This window comes from Bufo bufo, chromosome 5 (assembly GCF_905171765.1).
Source record: "Bufo bufo chromosome 5, aBufBuf1.1, whole genome shotgun sequence".
Lineage (NCBI taxonomy): Eukaryota > Metazoa > Chordata > Amphibia > Anura > Bufonidae > Bufo > Bufo bufo.
In genome coordinates, this window is record NC_053393.1 from 322,376,412 (window position 1) to 322,396,810 (window position 20,399).

Consider the following 20,399-nt stretch of genomic DNA (forward strand, 5'->3'; position numbering starts at 1 on the left):
GGACGGATCCGGCATTCCAGTATTTTGAATGCCGGATCCGGCACTAATACATTCCTATAGAGAAAAATGCCGGATCCGGCATTCAGGCAAGTCTTCGGTTTTTTTTTCGCCGGAGATAAAACCGTAGCATGCTACGGTTTTCTCTTTTGCCTGATCAGTCAAAATGACTGAACTGAAGACATCCTGATGCATCCTGAACGGATTCCTTTCCATTCAGAATGCATGGGGATATGCCTGATCAGTTATTTTCCGGTATAGAGCCCCTGTGACGGAACTCTATGCCGGAAAAGAAAAACGCTAGTGTGAAAGTAGCCTTAGAAAGAGATTGTCATGTACCATAATGATGTCTGATTTTCATTTTTTACATTATTCATGGGATAACCCCCTTTAACTAGCACCAGCCTTTTGCCACTTTTTAAATGTTAGAGACAAAAAAACATACATCCTCACCTGACGCGGGATAGGTAATCAATATCAGATGGGCCGGGGGTCTGTCACATGGCATCCCCCCCCCGATTAGCTGTATGAGGAGAAGACGTGTGCATGTGCAGTCTCCTGTCTCTCTTCCTGCTTGGTATAGACATGGCAGCAGTGAGCAGGAAGAGAGACGGGAGACACCACGTGCCTTCTCTTCATACAGCTGATTGGCGGGGGTGCCGAACCTTATATTGAGGACCTATCCTGAGGACAGGTCATTAATATTAAAATAAACCAACTATGTTTCCCTGTTTTAAATAATTAAGTGATCCATAATCACACATAGAAAGAACCAATAAGAAATGTATGGATCTTTGGGTTCAAAATCACAACTCAAGCAACGAAATTTTATACAAAATAACAGATGTTTTATTGGTACAAAATAGAGTTGTGACCACTGGCCACACAGACATTTAAGAACACTTAAAATGCCATACAGATCGCAAATGTGTGGTAGTTCCAATTGTTATGCATAAAGTGCAAGTGCTAAATTACTTTACAGCAATAAGATAAGTCAGTGCCTATACCAGAGTGTAGTCCTGTCTATGATATAACATCAACAGGTCAGCAATGGACCCTAGACTAAATGGACCCCATACTCACACCAAAGAATATAAATAAATAATAAAGAATTGATGAGGCATACTGACCAGAATCTCTACCACAGCACTAGCTATCCGTGCCCCGACGCGCGTTTCGCCGTCAGCTTTTTCAAGGGGTAATGACATACAACTTCCCAGCCGGGTATATATAATCCACAAAGTGGGCGAACACATATTCACCTAACCAATAGATGAGGAGCACAAAGACAAAGAGGCAGGATCACCAGGGCTGCTCACCTGTATGGTATAATATACCCGCCTCATGTGTTATGGCGCACGAACCGCCGCACACCGCCGATGCCCGCGTACCCGGCCGTAGCGATGACGCAGGACGGCTACGCTCATTAGAGCACAGAGCGTCTCACGTCAGAGCCAGGACCGCGTCAGTGCGCCCGCGGCTGCGCAGAGGGACGCGCGCACTACGAGCTCCATACTAGTTACGGGCAGCACAGTATCATAGATCCATACTTTGTCAATGCGCTCTCCATCTTACCGGATACACATACAAGTAGGTTACTGCCTCCCTACATAGTAATTGATGCATCATATATCTAGAAGAGACACATATGTATCCATATATATCAATATGATTATGCATAAGTTTTCCACATTATAAAGTAAATCCTAAATAAACCACACAAATATAAAAGTGTAAAAACCCTTTACAGCAGTGGCAAATGCCACTAGTGATAATACTACAGGACATATATATATAATATATACCTATAACTGTGACATAATTTATATTTTATAAATAGTTTCCCCATATAATTGTCATCACATATGAAAAAGGTACAAACAAAATTAATCAATATATGAATAAATAGCATTGTGCCAACATACAAATTAGCATGGTCTAACATAACCAGATAGACTTGTGTAAAGATACAAGAATAACACCGTGCAAAAATACAAATGGACATGATCATTTATATAAATAAATATAATCGTGCACAAATAGAATAGATAATACATAAAGAGTGTTGTCCCTCATGCCTGATCAGGGTACGAAAGCACCGGCATGAATAGACACTACATGTGTAAGAATAAAACCATATACTATAAATCAAAAGACATGATTATACCAGCACCCATCTATACCATGTAGACATAAAAACATTTCATAATATGATACATATACAGGATCATAAATGGTTGATCGCAGTTCACCAGTTGGTCCCATGATCTTAGGCCCTATATGTGAATTTATCCTTATGGAGGGAAAGATTTTCCAATACAACGGCCTCCAAATATATGTATCCTACATATCTAAATAAATAAAAAATCATATTAGTGAACATAGTTCCAACATCTCACTTAATGAACCCGGCTGGAGAAATCTAAAAACATAGACATCCTAAACACTTAAAACACCACATATCAGGGATGATGCTGCACACTACAAAAATGAAGCAAATGGAATTTTATCATTCAGGCCAAATGGCATCTGAGTGTTCAATTTGACAATCCACTTGCTTTCGACCTGCTCCAACCGTTTAAATAAATCACCGCCGCGCGCACCAAGGGAGACCCTATCTATCCCCCTAAATTTAAGATCTTGCCAACAGTTATTATGTTTCTGACGGAAAATTTGTCTCGCAATAGGTTTTAGTTTTACAAGTTTGTCTCTTTCTCCATCCATGATTTTGGCAGCTGCCCGAATGTCTTTTTGATGTTCCTGTATGCGGGTATATTATACCATACAGGTGAGCAGCCCTGGTGATCCTGCCTCTTTGTCTTTGTGCTCCTCATCTATTGGTTAGGTGAATATGTGTTCGCCCACTTTGTGGATTATATATACCCGGCTGGGAAGTTGTATGTCATTACCCCTTGAAAAAGCTGACGGCGAAACGCGCGTCGGGGCACGGATAGCTAGTGCTGTGGTAGAGATTCTGGTCAGTATGCCTCATCAATTCTTTATTATTTATTTATATTCTTTGGTGTGAGTATGGGGTCCATTTAGTCTAGGGTCCATTGCTGACCTGTTGATGTTATATCATAGACAGGACTACACTCTGGTATAGGCACTGACTTATCTTATTGCTGTAAAGTAATTTAGCACTTGCACTTTATGCATAACAATTGGAACTACCACACATTTGCGATCTGTATGGCATTTTAAGTGTTCTTAAATGTCTGTGTGGCCAGTGGTCACAACTCTATTTTGTACCAATAAAACATCTGTTATTTTGTATAAAATTTCGTTGCTTGAGTTGTGATTTTGAACCCAAAGATCCATTAATATTAAGCCTGGAAAAGCCCTTTAGCTACTCATTTGCAGAAAGGGTGTGTAAACTGATGTTCGGCATAGTTCCTGTGCATGGTTTCGCTTAATCAAAAGCATTGGCTGGAGCATTTTCTGATCTGCCTAGTTAGCAGGTCTGGTGACCTATGGAGAGCAACATACACTCTGTACTTACAGCTGGCCAGGCGACATTATACCGTATGTAAAGTCTTGTAGAAGGGCTCTTTAGACACTTGCTCAGGAAAGGAATGTGAAAAAAAAATGAGTTTATTTTTTTTGTATCCTTTATTAGGCCATTAGAATGAAGAAAGTACATTTCTGTAAGATACGGAATCCTTTTTCTCATTTAAGGGGTCTTTTTTCTTCTTCAATCTAGCTATTTTGTTTATGGACAATAAGAGGACTTTCCCATGACATGTTATTAAAAATATGTCCATCCTTCTACAAGGTGCCCAGTACGCTGAGCATGTACACATTGTCGTGGCACTCAGGTCCTGGCATGGGCCATCGCCTGTCGCTGTCACGATATCCGTTGGTTGCAAAGAGAGCGTGTCCCTGCTGCATCCTTGTCACTAACATGACAATATATGCAGTGTTTTGGTGTCCCAATTTATAGAATCCTTTCTTCTAAAAATGTCCCCTAAAATATGTCTCTAAGGCTGGCTGGCCCTGGCTTCAGAAGTTCTGTCAGCCGTTCGGTAACCGAATAGTGCACCGTGCAGCAATATCCTTTCTGTAAAGTGACGGACCTCAGTCTGGGATTCATTGGTCACCTAGATCACTTAACACTGGAGTGGCTTTATTTGCTGGTGTTCCATGATCTTACTGTGCTGTATGCCATTTACTCTGGGATATGGCTGAGGCCCTGTGGACACTAGATGGCGGTGCAGCTCTTCTATGCGGAAGCTGCTGAACCTTGCAGAGGATGAGTCCATCTCTCACTCCATAGTACTTGTTTCTCCTCTTTGTTTTATACACTGCCTTCGTTTGGAGCTAAGTGCGCTCCGAGATGCTGCAGTCTCCAGTTATCCCTTAAAAATGATTGCTGTTCTTGTTGTTCTTGCAGATTCCCCTGTGCAAAGTAATCCGGTTTAACATTGACTACACAATTCATTTCATTGAGGAAATGATGCCCGAGGTAAGGAATAACCCCTTTATTGCCGGATCCCAGCAAATAAAATGTGTTGTCTGCCTAGATGACATTTAATGGATTAAACATGGACTTGGGCAATTTTCTGTTTACACGTTTTATTACCGTTCCACCTGATACGCGAGCACTGACGACGCAGGAATGGACTTAGTAATAAGCAGCAGAATTGGGCTACTTTCACACTAGTGTTTTTACTGAATCCGGCAGGGTTCAGTAAAAAAACGCTTCCGTTGCTGATAATATACCTGTCTGCTTTTGTTATGATCGGATCCTGTTGTAATATCTTTAACATTGCCATGATGGATCCGTCATGCACTCCATTGAAAGTCAATGCGGGACCAATCCATCTTCTATTGTCAGATTGTGTCAGAGTTAAACGGATCCGTCCCCATTGTCTTGCTCCGCATCCCAGGACGGAAAGCAAACTACAACATGCTGCGGTTTGCTCTCCGGTATGAGAATGGAGCAGAACGTATGTTTGGAGCATTCCGTTCTGTTCTGTTCAGTTACGTTTTGTCCCCATTGACAATTAATGGGGACAAAACGGAAGTGTTTCCCCCCCCCCCCCCCCCCCGGTATTAAGACCCTTTTGACTGATCTCAATACCGAAAAACATTAAAGGGAGTCTGTCACCTCCATATGGCCATATACAGTGCTTACATGGCTCTGTAGCACACCTATACAGGATTGTAACGGCATTTTTGTTCTTTTCTTTAGACTTGCACCAGCAGGAAAAACTAAGTTTAATTCATGTGCAAATGAGCACTCGCAAGTGCCCAGGGGCGGCATTCAGTGTGTAGGTGCCCAGGCTGCTCTGCCTTCTTTTCACTTTACTGCTCCCCAGCCTCTGCCTTTGCCCTATCGATGAGGCGGGCAAAGGTAGAGACTGTGTAGGTGTGCTACAGAGCCATGTAAGCACTGTATATGGCCATATGGAGGTGACAGACTCCCTTTAACGCTAGTGTTCATTATAGCTCCTTCCTTTGATGTCCTTTCAGCTTAGTGGTGTTGACTTAGCTAAAACCCAGTGGGATGCGCAGGCACACATATGCATTTTATTAGATCAGCACCTTTTCCAGCTGCAGCAAGCAAGTCAATAGCAAATTAGCTAGTCTGTGTCATGTAAATGCAATAAAAAGGTGACATTCAGCAATCAAGTCGAATTATTATTATTATTATTATTATTATTATTTTTTTTTTACTGCCCTACAAACTATGTTCTGTATATGAAAAAAGTCAAGTTTTTTTTAGACTGGTCATACGTCCCTGTTCCGGCTTTCACGCTCCTGCGATCCATATCAAAGACGTAGCAGCCATATTGCGTTGTGCGCAATACCCTGCAGGGCTGTTTTCTCGACATTAAGGGTAATGCGGCCTCCAGGTAATAGCGTGTGGAGAAATGGCCATTCAGAACTAGCAATAATAGCTGCCTATAATGGACTGGAGGGCATCGGTGTTAGCATGGCCCTGCGTTTATTTCACCTGCCAGCCCTCTCCATAGAGGTAGGAGTTAATACCCTGTGCCAGCGCTGCTAATCTGTAGATCCATTCTTCCCCTAGTTATTAATCTATTCCGTGCTCACGAGAGAAGGGAACGCCCATTACACCCTGCCACTGTTTATTGCTTTTATCGTAGCTTTAGGGGAGATGACAATCTCGCTTTCTCAAATAGACACGGACAACTACGGCGCTGCGTGCAGAGTATAATTAAAGTCTAATGAAGCAGACGTTATTATATTAGCAGAATCTAATTTTCTCCCGTATTCTGCCATTGTCCAGGCATCGCCGCCTCCTCAGCGCTTTTTATGCGGCGCTATTTTGTTTTCTCTAATATTTAAAAGGTCTAGAATGACACTTCTAAATAAGATGAATGCAGACTTCAAAATGATTCATTGTCTGCTATTGAATCTGTCGTAATGTTGGCAAACTAGCAATAAAGTACAGCGGGGAACTTGCTAGTCTTAGCGTCGTCTTATTGTCGCGCTTGGCTGCCTATGTGCGTACGGGTGCTTAACAATGCATCTCTGTTGCGCTGAACATGGCAGAGGTGTATTGAGCGGGATGTAATTTGCATGGTGGGAGTTTAAAGGAAAGAAAAAAGCTGTTTGTTTAGCTTCACAATGATCTATAGACATAGGAAAGCCATGATCCCTCCTAACTAATGCTAATCTGCCAGCCATCATTCACCAGGCCTTGCTGGAAGGGCTTTCCGTGACATGCAACTGTATAGCGAGGGCCCATCTGCTTCCCAAATTACTGGTTACACTTCTGAGGTTGCAGAAATTATTTTCGCTACAGTACAGATGGGGGGAAAAATGCAACCTCCAGAATACTGAGCACTGCAGGAAGCCTCCATGACGGGGTCCTATGCCAGCTTCTATGAATCGCAGCATGCCAAGGGAAGTGCAGCTCACCAGCACCCACTCAATCTTAATGCATGCATAAGCAAATAGGGATTGTTTTTTTGCACTGATGATGTGCACCCGTCAGCTTAAAGGGGTTCTCCGGGATTTTTTAAATATTGTCGGAACCCCAGCGATCTGATATAATGACCTATCCTATATTAAAATCCTGGAAAACCCCTTTAAGAGGACCTGTCCCCTCTCCAGACATGTCGGTTTTAGAAATTACTTGCATTCCCCATGAGATTCTGGGGCATATATTGTTATGGGTCCATGTTGTGCCATTCCTGTATTATTCCTGCTAGAAGTTTACAAATTGCCAGCAGTCTGTAGTAAAGGTACTGCTGGGTGTTACCAGTGTCTGACTCTGTCCAATTAGGGCTTCTCTTTTCACACTGTGTGGGGACACCCCTCGACCTGGTAATACCCATATCTACCTTTACTGCAAGCTTCTGGCAATTCATTCATAACTTCTAGAAGGAATAATGAAGGAATGGCACAACACAGAGTCTTAAAGGGAGTCTGTCACCTACCTGACCGGTTTTAAACGGATCACATTGTTCAGTGGGGCACAAAGACATGACACAGATGTTACCCGTGTTTAGTTCTTCAGATGCTTCAAATCGCCCAAAAAGTCGTTTTTATCATATGTTAATGAGCTGTCGCAAGTGCCCAGGGGCGAAGGGTTTTCTGAAAGTGCCCAAGTTCCTCCGCCTCACTCGCGCCTAACTCCGCCCCTCAGTAAGCTCAGGCCAGCCCTGTGGCTCTGTGACATCATATTTCCCTATAGGCTGTTCGCGCATCACTGCCGGGCCCAGGCATGCGCAGTGTTCTGCCCACTGTGGGCAGAGGGACAGGGATATAGAGTGCTCATTCCCGGGCCCGGCAGTGATGCGCGATTTTGGGCGATTTGAAGCCTCAGAAGAACTAAACACGGGTAACATCTGTGTCATGTCTTTGTGCCCCACTGAACAATGTCACCTGTTTGAAACCGGTCAGGTAGGTGACAGACACCCTTTAAGAATTGATGCTCCAGAATTATTACATGGGGAATGTAAGTAGTTACTAAAACAGACATGTCAGGAGAGGTGACAGGTCCACTTTAATAAGGATCTGCTACTTCCCTCAGTATTTAAGGGGTTTCCAGTCGAAATGGTCTTCCGGTGCTTGTGAGCAGGTCACGTTGGTAAAATCTGTAGTCCTGGAGCACTAGTGAGTTCTGCCATAAAATTCCTTTATAGAACAAAGGCCGGTTTGTGGACAACTGGTAGCCACATCCATTGACCTGCTCAATAGGCTTTAGTAGTGAAAGCATGATCATACAGTTCTAGGAGGGACTTCCAGTCATGGCTACTAGAAAGCACCAGTAAAGGATACCTCCAGGGCTGCTGACATTGGAACTGCAGCCTAAACTGTACTGTGTGAATCTAGTCTAAGGGTTACATAGCCTATGGTTCACACATGATCTCAAAATCAATCGGAATAGCTCATCGCTGATCTAATTTGCCTGTGAAACTTAGTGCATCTCCTCCTTATAGCACCATGCCAAGTTTAGGGTTCAAAATTGTGCGCGGATTCATTTCTCAGTATATATTTGTTGTGGCCAGAGCTCTGATTTTCTGCTAACGATGTGAAAATCCCTGCATTGACACACATTTCAACCTAAACGTCTGCCTTCCAGTTTCTCCTTTAGGAGGAGTGTTATATTATGGAGTTCAATGGATGTCTGTATGCAGTAAGCATCTAAGCTCCCTCTAGTGGTGGCTGCAGGCAGCCAGATTGTTAGAATTTTGAACCTACAATATTTAAATATTAATCAAGCCTGGACAATACATTTTCCATACTATTAATCTAATACGTACATTTACATTCTAGCCGGGTTAAATTGCCCTATCATCTCTCTGGCTCTTCTAGTTGCACGCCAGCATTTGATTTATTACCTCTCAGGCAGTAATGAAAGCACCAGCACCACCACTGCTAATAAACTGTTAGCTTTGCCTGCACAGTAGTTAAAATGTTACCAAATTACACAGACTACATTAAAGGGGTAATCCAGTTATGTGAAGTTAGGTGATAACTGGGGCCCCCACCGATCATAAGAACCGCTCCATTGATTTCTATGGGAGTTATAGAAACGGAGCTAAGCAGTTTCTGTAACTCCCGTATAAGTTTAATGGGGTGGCAGCACACATGCTCGGCAGGTTGCTCTGTTCATTTTGGGGGTTCCACAGGGTACAAAGTCCTTATTCTCGAGATCTGTGGGGGTCCCAGCGGTATAACCCCCACTGATCTAATAGTTATCCCCTATCCTGTAGTTAGCAGATGACTTCATGTAACCGGAATACCCCTTTAAACTATAACTGCCCTGCAGGGGGTGCTCCGTGAAGTCTTTATTGACCACAGCTAGAATCAGGCAGTAAAGTAAGGAATTCTTATCCTCTTCATATCATGACATCTTCAGTATAACAGAATGATATCTTGACATATACAGTAATGACCCTGTGTGTCTACTCGCCTGCCTGCTGTGTATTGCAGCCCCTCTGTGGGGCTAATGGTAATATGGATACTAATGTGTTGTCTGTTTTCCTCAGCATTTCTGTGTGAAGGGACTGGAAGTGTTTTCCTCCTATCTGTTCAGGGACATATTAGAGCTTCATGACTGGAATCTTATTGGTACGTCTGTTTTACTTGGTTTCTAAAATGCTTTACCCTGTGGGCCTTAAATGCACTGAACCATTTAGTAGCCTACGTGTCATGCCTGTGTTTTATTCCTCAGTATTATGGCATGCAGTAAAACTTTTGTCTTATTACTTCTGTGTATTTTATCTAGTGTCACAATTCAAACCACAAACATAATACATTCATACTTCTGTAGCCACTTATAACCCACTTGTTGTCATTTCTTTCTCTTATCTGGTTTAATTTCCCCAAGGATTTTTTTTCCTCCGACAAAACTCTGACATGTGCTATGGAGCCTTTTTTTATCACTGTTAGGTTGAACTTTTGAATTACCTTTCATGGTTGCATTATACCGTATATGACACGTTCTCGCTACAGTGAGTGTGGAATTTACATATTCTGTTTTCTTTTGTAGGCAAGTGCTATCTTTTTAGGATGACCTGTCACCACTCCTGACATGTCCGTTTTAGTAAATACTTGTGTTTGTCATGACTTAAAGGGGTTTTACCATCACATACAATGGGTATCACCTACAACAAGAACGGAGCCGGTAAATGAATGGAGGGCGCACTGCACATGCGCAGCCGCCCTCCATTCATTTCCATGGGGCTGCCCATGCATTCACTTGTATGGGCGCAGCGCTTGGTGGTGGACGGACCCCGGGAAACCAGCCACAGCTCTCCCTGCTCCGGTCTCCTTGGGGTGGGTGGGACACGCGCCTATCAGACAATGGGGGCATATCCTAGCGATATGCCACCATTGTATGTGATGGGAATACCAGTTTAAAGATTCTGAGACAACTTTTCTTCTAATTGCATTGCGTGGTTCCTAGGTTATTCCTCCTAGCAATTTTTGAATAAGTCGACAACTGGATGTTAGCAGTTAAGAAGGAAGGTGTCCATAAACCGTGCTGCCAGTGTCAGACAAGGGCAATGGTAACACCCAGCGGTAACGTTTTTCTTACAATTCTAGGAGAAATAACAGAAGAACTGGAAAGGATAGATGCTCCAGAATTACTGTTTCATGAGTAATGCAAGCATTAAATCACTGATGTTGAGAGTAGTAACAGGTCCTCTTTAATGTATGACAGTGAAATATGGCATGGTTTCACACTCCTAGTAGACACCAAAGATTTTATATTGCGAAGAGACTACACCAGCAGCTGGAATCTGCTTGCAAACAAAATTTGTATGCAGTAATCCAGGTCGTTGAAGAAGCGCTCCAATTTTTTATTTTTTTTTCTTATTCTCATCGTCCTGACAAGACCTTATGATGTCGGCCATGTTACCCCTGTTTTCAGACTGCCAAACATCTAAGCACTTATTTGATTAACCCCTTAGTGACCACCCATACTCCAGCCCCCTGGATCTCGCAGGCCGGAAGCTGTATGAGTAATGCACACTGTATTACTCATACAGCTAATGCATTCCAATACAGAAGTATTGGAATGCATTGTAAAGGGGATTAGACCCCCAAAAGTTGAAGTCCCAAAGTAGGACAAAAAATAAAGTGAAAAGAAAAAGTTGAAAAAATAAAGTTTCCCCCTCAAAAAATCAAGTTTCAAGTAAAAATAAACAAAAATGTCATTTTCCCCAAATAAAGTAAAAAAAAAATTGACATATTAGGTATCGCCACGTCCGTATCGACCGGCTCTATAAACATATCACATGACCTAATCAAAAAGGCGTATGCCCACCAAAATAGTACCAATCTAACAGTCACCTCATCCTGCAAAAAATGAGCCCCTACTTAAGATAATTGCCCAAAAACTGAAAAAGCTATGGCTCTCAGAATATGGAAACACTAAAACATTATATTTTTTTTGTTTCAAAAATGAACTCATTGTGTAAAACTTACATAAATAAAAAAAATTGTATACAGATTAGGTATCGCCGCGTCCGCAACAACCTGGTCTATAAAAATACCACATGATCTAACCTGTCGGATGAATGTTGTAAATGACAAAAAATAAAAACTGTGCCAAAACATTTCTTGTCACCTTGCCTCACAAAAAGTGTAATATAGAGCAACCAAAAATCACATGTACCCTAAAATAGTACCAACAAAACTGCAACCTTATCCCGTAGTTTCTAAAATGCGGTCACTTTTTAGGAGTTTCTACTCTAGGGGTGCATCAGGGGGGCTTCAAATAAGACATGGTGTCAAAAAACCAGTCCAGCAAAATCTGCCTTCCAAAAACCGTATGGCATTCCTTTCCTTCTGCGCCCTGCCGTGTGCCCGTACAGCAGTTTAGGACCATATATGGGGTGTTTATGTAAACTACAGAATCAGAGCCATAAATATTGAGTTTTGTTTGGCTGTTAACCCTTGCTTTGTAACTGGAAAAAAAATATTAAAATGGAAAATCTGCCAAAAAAGTGAATTTCTGAAATTGTATCTCTATTTTCCATTAATACTTGTGCAACACCTAAAGGGTTAACAAAGTTTGTAAAATCCGTTTTGGATACCTTGAGGGGTATAGTTTCTAGAATAGGGTAATTTTTGGGTGATTTCTATTAAGCCTCACAAAGTGACTTCAGATCTGAACTGGTCCTTAAAAATTTCAAGATTTGCTTCTAAACTTCTAAGCCTTGTTAATGTCCCCCAAAAATAAAATGTCATTCCCAAATGATCCAAACATGAAGTAGACATATGGGGAATGTAAAGTAATAACTATTTTTGTAGGTATTACTATGTATTATAGAAGTAGAGAAATAGAAACTTGGAAATTTGCTATTTTTACCAAATTTTTGGCAAATTTTGTATTTTTTTTATAAATAAAAGTGAATTTTTAATTTACTCCATTGTCATGAAGTACAATATGTGCCCAAAAAAACTCTCGGAATGGCCTGGATAAGTCAGTGTTTTAAAGTTATCAACACAAAGTGACATTGGTCTTAAATCTGTTCAAGTATTCATGGTGCTGCTCAGGATACCTTTTCTCCTAACTTGGCTGGAACTCTAGATATGTCTATGCTACTACTTTTAATGGCAGAAAGGCTTAGAACCTGTATATGCAGCCCAGTGGCAACTCTAGGAACAATATATAGGGGGGGCACAAAGATACCACAGTCAAAAATGTGCAAAAACAAAATATATATAAATAAGATTACAAAATACGAGAGAATTGCGGTATGCAGGGATACATTTATAATAAAACAATTTACTTACAAAAGAAGCTATTCAGTCGTCTAATGTGCCGTCCTCTGCTTGCTTCCGCGGATTCTTTCCCCTTCTTCCTGTCTCTCGTCAGTGCGCGGGCGTACTGTTATGGTGGATCTGTGGAAGACACACTGTTATGGGGGCATCTGTGGATGACACATTATGCCTCTCATTAGTCCTCATTATGCCTCTCATCACTCCCATATCAGCTCCATGCCTCTCATTAGCCCCCATATCAGCCCTTATGCCTCATTAGCCCCCATTATAAGCTCTTATGCCTCATTAGCCCCCATAATGCATCATTAGCCTCCATAAGCCTCCAATTAGCCCCCATAAGCCTCCAATTAGCCCCCATAAGCCTCCAATTAGCCCCCATAAGCCTCCAATTAGCCCCCATATGCCTCCAATTAGCCCCCATATGCCTCCGATTAGCCCCCATATGCCTCCGATTAGCCCCCATATGCCTCTGATTAGCCCCCATATGCCTCCGATTAGCCCCCATATGCCTCTCATGATTAGCCCCCATTATGCCTCTCATGATTAGCCCCCATTATGCCTCTCATGATTAGCCCCCAGCAGCCACATTTTTTATAAAATAAAAAAACACTTACCTCTCCTGCTCCTGGACGCCGCCTGCAATTTTCTCTCTCCTCAGTCGACTGTGCTCTGAACTGGCACGCACAGCGTGAGGTCACAGAGCGCCCTCACGCTGTGCGCAGCCCTGCACAGCCGACAGCCGAGGACCAGGAAGTGGTAAGTACAGAGCGTTTACCGCTTCCTGGTCCTTCGGTACTAATGAGCGCTCATTAGTATTCACCGGCCTGCTTTGGGGGAATCAGCGGGGGAAGGGGCACCTGGGGGGGGGGGGGGGGGGCAAAGAATAACATAGGGGGGGGGGGGGGCATATTACTAGGATATGCACCCAATATCTGATAGAAGCCGCTCCCGCACCTATTCTTGGAATGGAACCCGCAGAGTGCTGGAGAGTGCACCATGCATGGTGCTGGAGGGTGCACAGAAAATGGCTGCATACTGTAGGTGCAGGTCACTGAGGTCACTCAGACATTGGGGGCATATCTCTAGGTCCTAGATGGGAATACCCATTTAAGTAATTTTGTGATTGTAGTACTCATTGTAGCCTGTTCTACAAGGGTAGGGATGAAGACACAAAAACGGTTTTATTATGTTATTATTTTTTCTTTGTTTTGTATGAAGCAGTTTTTTAATGTTTTTTTTTTTTTTTTTTTTTTTCTGCCGTGCCTGACCATTTCTTGGATGATCTCTTAGTCGCCTAAGCATCTGCCCCATCTAATATGAAACAGATTTGACTGAACCATGTCATTATGTTTCCTGCTACAATTTTGATTTTATATCCAGCTTTACTGTGTGAACCCATCCAGTTTTGCCTTGATATAAAACACGCCGCCTTTGCTTTTCCTAAGAAACACAGATAATTGATTTTTCTTATTTTATATTCCATTACCTAGGTCCTCCTGTTGAAGAAACTAGCTCCAAATGCCCACAGTTTCATTTTATGCCTCGCTTTGTAAGGTTTCTGCCAGGTAAGCCTTAACATAATCTGTTTAACATATGTATGGAATACACACAGCCCAATACTTTTTCTTGATTTTGCGTGGTTTTCCACAAATCAATCCATACATCTATCCAAAACGTTTTAAGTAATTCCAGGGTGAGCCATTGATATTTTTAGATGTATTTTCAGCTACAGAATATTTTTGTAATAGGTTTTTGTTAGTAATTAAGCATCATTTGCCTTGTTCAGCTTCTATGCTTCTCGGTACAGAGCAGGCTGCAGAAAGCCATTCTGTGATAAATCCATGAAAGGTCTTGTCTGATGACTCGGTCTCCACCCCTTCTTTGACCTCTCATGAAGATGGTTGAAATGGGGACCAAGCCCTTCTGATGGATTTATCATGGAGTGGAATTCTGCAGCTGCTATGTACTTTAAAAACAAGCCGATCATTTTTTTATGAAAACCTATTGCAAAAACAGTTTTTATCCCAAAATACATCTAAATAAATAAATAAAAAACTGTCTCCAGTGCATTTCTTGAATAACTGCTGTAAACACTTTTCTAAAGCTGAACAGAATAGAGCTGTGATGTATAAGGATGAAGGAGATAAGCAACTTGTCATTAGTAGTCCAGCACGACATTGTACAGCTAGCTGATTAGCAAACTGTGCAATCAAGGATCTTTCACTTCTCTGTAGTACACTTCATAACAGAATCACAGAACGGGTTACTATTAGAGATGAGCGCATTTCATATTTTGAAATTCGTCTGCGATTCGTTTATTGGTAAAAGGTGAATTGCGTTATGGATTCCGTTACCACAGACCATTACGCAGTTCTATGACGGAATGCCGAGTATGACGTGTTGGTCCGCTTGTGTCTCTATTGGATTTGTTCCAATACTGGTGTAAAACTGACTATGTCATGAGGCGAAGACTAAAGGACCTGCAAGCTGCTATTGGCTAATAAGGTCCATGTGACGGTGTGTATGGCAGTTAAGATATGTGTAGGACCGTCAAGCTTTTATGGCTAATATGGTAATGTGATGGTGCCATATTTGCATTTTTGGGAAATATCTCAAGAACGGTACTTCCTAGGAAACTTAGACCTTTATGAAAACCTTGCCAGACATCCTCTGTGCCAAACTGTGTCCAACTGTTTAGACGTTTGGTTACCTATTGACGTCCGACTGAAAGAACAATCCAGTCATTTTTATAATATAGATATTTAATACAAAATGTACAGCCAGTTCGTCCTAATAGTCCAAATGTGTGGTCTTGTCGGCATCCAGTTGAATCCATGCAGGAAAAGGATTGAACGTGACCGCACACTACCTGCGGAGGTCAGCAGCTCTCTAAGGCCTCTTGCACACGAACCGTTGTTTTTTTTTGTTTTGTTTTTTACGTTTTTTTGCGTTCCATATACAGAACCATTCATTTCAATGGGTGTGTAAAAATAAAATAAATGAAAAAACTGAACACTTACGGAATGTACTCCGTATGTCTTCCATATCTGTTCCGTTTTTGCTGACCCATCTGTTGAAAAAGTTATGCCCAGCCCTATTTTTTCTATGTAATTACTGTATACTGTATATGCCATATGGAAAAACGTGACGGAACCGGAAACACTACTGAAAGAAAAAAAAAAACAGATCCAGGAAAAATATACAGCAAAACACTGAAAAAGCCATATGGTCGTGTGCAAGAGGCCTAACGCTTCTGATGCTTTTCCCAAGAAACAAGTAGGCTTCAAAGGGTTGATCTCACTTCTATGGGAATCTTAGAGGTTGTGCAGTGGTGTAATAGTGATGACCTTTCCTCAGGATAGGAATCAATACCAGATCGGTAGGGGTCTGACTCCGGCACCCCGCTGTTTTAAGGGGTTGTGGCACTCTTCAAAGTTTACCCACATGCTTTCTCCAGTGTAGTGAGGGTGCAGTGTAGTGATGGGGGTATCTGATTTGTCCTTCTTTGGACAAACCCGATTCGTTCTTCTGCATCACAGATAGTCTTGCGTTAACGACAGCCATCTTGAAAGAGCCTCATTTGGAGGCAATACATTTTAATGCATAGACTGAGATGGGGGTAGTTTTGAATATGAGTGATGCAGATAAATGAATCAGGTTTGTCCAAAGCAGGACGATCCAGATTTGCTCATCACTAGGGCAGTGTAATTGTAACTGTCCCATTCGCCTGAATGAGATGGAGCAGTTGTAATTAAACTGCGCCGCCGCCGCTACAAAGGAGATGACATGGAAGACTTTTCAGTGCTTGCACAAGTGTCACAACTTTTTTAAACAGCTGACTGACGGGGGTGCCAGAACCCTGACAATTTGATATTTATGACCTAACCTGAGTATAGGTCATCAATATTAAGCCCTTCATGACCGGGCGATTTTTCTGTTTTTGTGTTCGTTTTTTTTACTCCCAGCCCTCTCAAAGCCCAAACTTGTTTTTATTTTTCATATAGCTGTATGGTGGCTTGTCTTTTGTGCGACAAGCTGCCCTTTCTAATCGCACTATTTACGGTTGCATACAATGTAGTGGGGAGCTGGAAAAAAATTCTAAATGGGGAGAAATTGAAAAAAAAATAAAAAATTCCACAACAGTTTTTTGGGGTTTTGTTTTTACAGCGTTCCCTGTACCATAAAACTGAACAGTTACTTTCATTCTCCAGTTCAGTACGAATCCGGCAATACAACATTATGTATATATTTTTTCATTGCGACTGAAAAACTACAAATCTGCCATTTTGAGGTTTTTTTTTTATCCCGCTTCGTTGTTTTCCGTATTGGATGAAATATATTTTAATATTTTATTTGCACTTTTTTGCACACCAGGATACCTATGATGTGTATTTTTTATTATGTTTTTATTTTTATTTTTTTATTTTTTTGTGAACCCTTTCTTATATTTGTTAAATTTTAAACATTTTAATTTTCTTTCTTTATTTTATAGTTCCCATAGGGAACTATAGCACGCAGTCATTGGATTGCTTTTATCATAGACTCCATCATGGAAAGCAGGAATTCTTGAAACTGTCTAGCAGAGGGGTGGCTTACCTATGGCATGGGTGCCAGGGGCGGCAATCAGAGCCCTCTCTGTGGACACCCGCATCTTAGAAAAAGTCTATGATGTGCCTTAGACTTTTCCTGCCATTTATCAGAGCAGGACACACTATGAACAGCACAGGCATCGCACTGAATGTAGGCAGGCTATTATAGCTAAATGATAAATTACATGGAAGATCTACTATATTCAGGTTAAATTGATGTATTGCCACTTTGCGATAAATAAGTGGGTTGTAGGGTTGCAGTTTGGGCACTCGGCCTCTAAACGGTTCACCACCACTGGTCTTAGGAGAACTATGGGAAGATTAAAATGAAAGCCCCTTCTCCTATGTGTAAAAATAAATTACTGTAGTTAGGAAACTGGATGCAAAAACTTAAGGTGGCCGTACACATTAGGGCTCATTCAAATGACAGGTTGTTTTGCGGTCCACAAATTGCTGATCCGCAAAACACGGATACCTGCTGTGTGCATTCCACATATTGCAGAATGGAGCAGCCATAATAGAACGGTCCTATCCTTGTCCGTAATGCATTTTGTGGAACAGACTTGTGGACATACAGACATGGAATGCGTTTCCGTTTTTTTGCTACCCCGTTAAAGTGGATGGTTCCGCATACAGACGCAAAAAAAACCCGAAACAGACTTGTAAATGCTCATTAGGCAGGCACAGCTATGCACATTTTATTCAGTATTGCTCTTTACAATAATTAATTTAAACTGGTTATAGATTATTCAGTAACACCTGGTGAAAACTATTTAATTGAAAGCTCATTGGTGGAATAAAATATCTTTTGTCTTTCCATTGGCTGAAAATTTCAAACACCCATACCAATAACCACTTCTAGAAGCAGGAACAGGATAGAGCGCCATAACATGGTGTATTGAGTCCGTGCCTCAGGGGACTCTTTTTTGCTGCCACACATCCTCCTGCATACAGCTCTGGAGCCAGTAGCTTTCTCAATTTCTCCGTTTAACATGCAGTTGTTAAATCAAGAAGGTATGCGAATGAGCTCTTAGCAAGCTCTGCCTCTGATGCCACCAGATGTAAGGCAGCTATCCTATAAGTCAGTGTTTGACCCTTTTAATTAGGCCTTGAGACATGACCTTTTATAATAAATAAGCCAGCTCCTCATCTGCAGACAGCGTTTTCGGGGTGATTGCCCCTCATCAGTGCAGAGAGGAGAGTACAGGCTTAACTGGGTGAGTGTTACTATCTCTCCTTGGGGAGAGCACCTTAATCGGCATGAGGAGACTTATAGGCCTTACAAGCTCCCCTTGAATTCTGGGAAGACAGGGATGCAAATGTACTCTCCTCTCTGCACTGATAAGGGGCAATCGCCCTGAAACAGCTGTCTGCAGATGAGGAGCTGACTTATTTATTACACAAGTCGTGTCTCAAGGCCGAATTAAAGGGTCAAACATTGACTTATAGATAGCTGCCTTACATCCATCGATTTTAAGGCACTCTCCATATGTAGAGATAGTACCCCCCCCCCCCCCCCCCCCCAAATAGTTGTCATGTCAGAATAGGCGTTCTAGTTTAGTGGAGGGAGATAAGCAACTGCCCCATACCTTTTGGCTTCCTTCATATTAAGAAAAGCCCCAATGGCTGACACTAGACTTTAGATTTGTTAGCAAATTTGATCGAAATTACGTGGATCTGTCTGCATATGTTTAGTGTCAATGGCAATGGTCATGAAAAAATACTGACCCAAACACAACCATGAATGCGCAAAACCTATTGAGAAAAGTACTGGAGGTGCGGAGTTCATACATGCCACTTAGGCCTATATCTACCGTATGTGAACATATCATTACATATTCACGTGAACTAAATTTCTGTGATTCAGATGCCTGTGAACATTAGAGTCACAGAGTCAACAAATGTCCTCATGAGGCTCTTGGGTGATTAAATGTGTAACTGCTCATCTTCTCACTCCTTTAGTAGGGAAGAAAAAGGAGTGATGACAAGAATGAAATTTCTTGTATCTCCCTTGGGTCACTGGAGGCTGCTCAGGCAGAGAGATGACAGTAACATGTTGTGACCTTTCTTCTTGATGTCCCTTACATCCATACAGAACCATGAAGTAAAATTTCTTCAAGTAAGTTCTACAACCGAATAGTACTCCTCGAATATTGATCAGCGGTGTACAGATTCCACATTGGGTCACCAGCGCACTATGTACAGGCAGGCGCACACATGGCTGCTCCTGCCTGTGCCATCTGCGCTCTGCTGAAGCCTGGCATAGATGTGCGATGTCGGGCTTTAGTGGATCCGGCACTGGTATGAGCTCCAATGTACTATGCAGAGCTCTTTTTAGCTGCTGTGACTGCTGAGGCATGTGATTGGCTGCTTCCTGGTCCTGCAGAGGCTTGAAATTGCAGGGAACGGAGCAGCGACGGCACAGCGACGGCACTGTAGACAAGGGATTTATTTATTTATTTTATTTTTTTATGTTCAAAAATAATACAATGTTCACAAAGCGGATTATTGTGTCGCCAGTCTATCTGCCAATATCTTGGATATCAGCTTAATGTCCACATTGATTAAGGAAATTGGTCTTAGAGACCCTGGAAGTAAAAGATCCTTCTCAGGCTTAGGTAATAGCTTAATGTGTGGTATCCTGGCCGATTTTGGTAACCGCTCTCCCTGCAGCAAGAGTGCTGGGCTGAATTCCCTGTGTGCCTTGTCAGTCTAGCTGGCAGCGTCCCTGCCTTGTTCCCTTACCTATAATATTTTGTGTGTGAGTGAGCGCTTGAAGTCTTCCCTATCTGACAGAATTTGTTTGTGGATCGTGCCGTAGTCAGGACCTTCTTATGGTCCAGTATTGGGTTGGTTAAGAAATTCATATAGGCAGCCCTAAGGGCATCACTAGCCTGTTCTTTTTTACTCTGGTCGGTGACATAGAAATAAGACGTCCTCTAAGTACGGCTTCTGATGTTTCCCAATAAAGGAATGGCTGTAACTGATGAACCGCATTTTCAGAAGAATAATCTAACCACCAACCCCTTAGTGGCACCTGGAAGGCTTCCTTTTTTACTGACGCCGAATAAACTCTGCTCCCTTCTCGACATCATC

At 42.1% G+C, this 20,399-nt stretch overlaps 1 protein-coding gene across 1 annotated transcript in view; it reads left to right on the forward strand.

The window, feature by feature from the left end:
- DROSHA (drosha ribonuclease III) overlaps nucleotides 1-20,399 on the forward strand; it is a 351,648-nt gene that overhangs the window by 53,898 nt on the left and 277,351 nt on the right. The window contains exons 10-12 of the mRNA XM_040432119.1: nucleotides 4,391-4,462; nucleotides 9,468-9,549; nucleotides 14,205-14,279. Coding sequence (XP_040288053.1) covers nucleotides 4,391-4,462; nucleotides 9,468-9,549; nucleotides 14,205-14,279 — 229 coding nt within the window. The remainder of the gene's footprint in view (nucleotides 1-4,390; nucleotides 4,463-9,467; nucleotides 9,550-14,204; nucleotides 14,280-20,399) is intronic.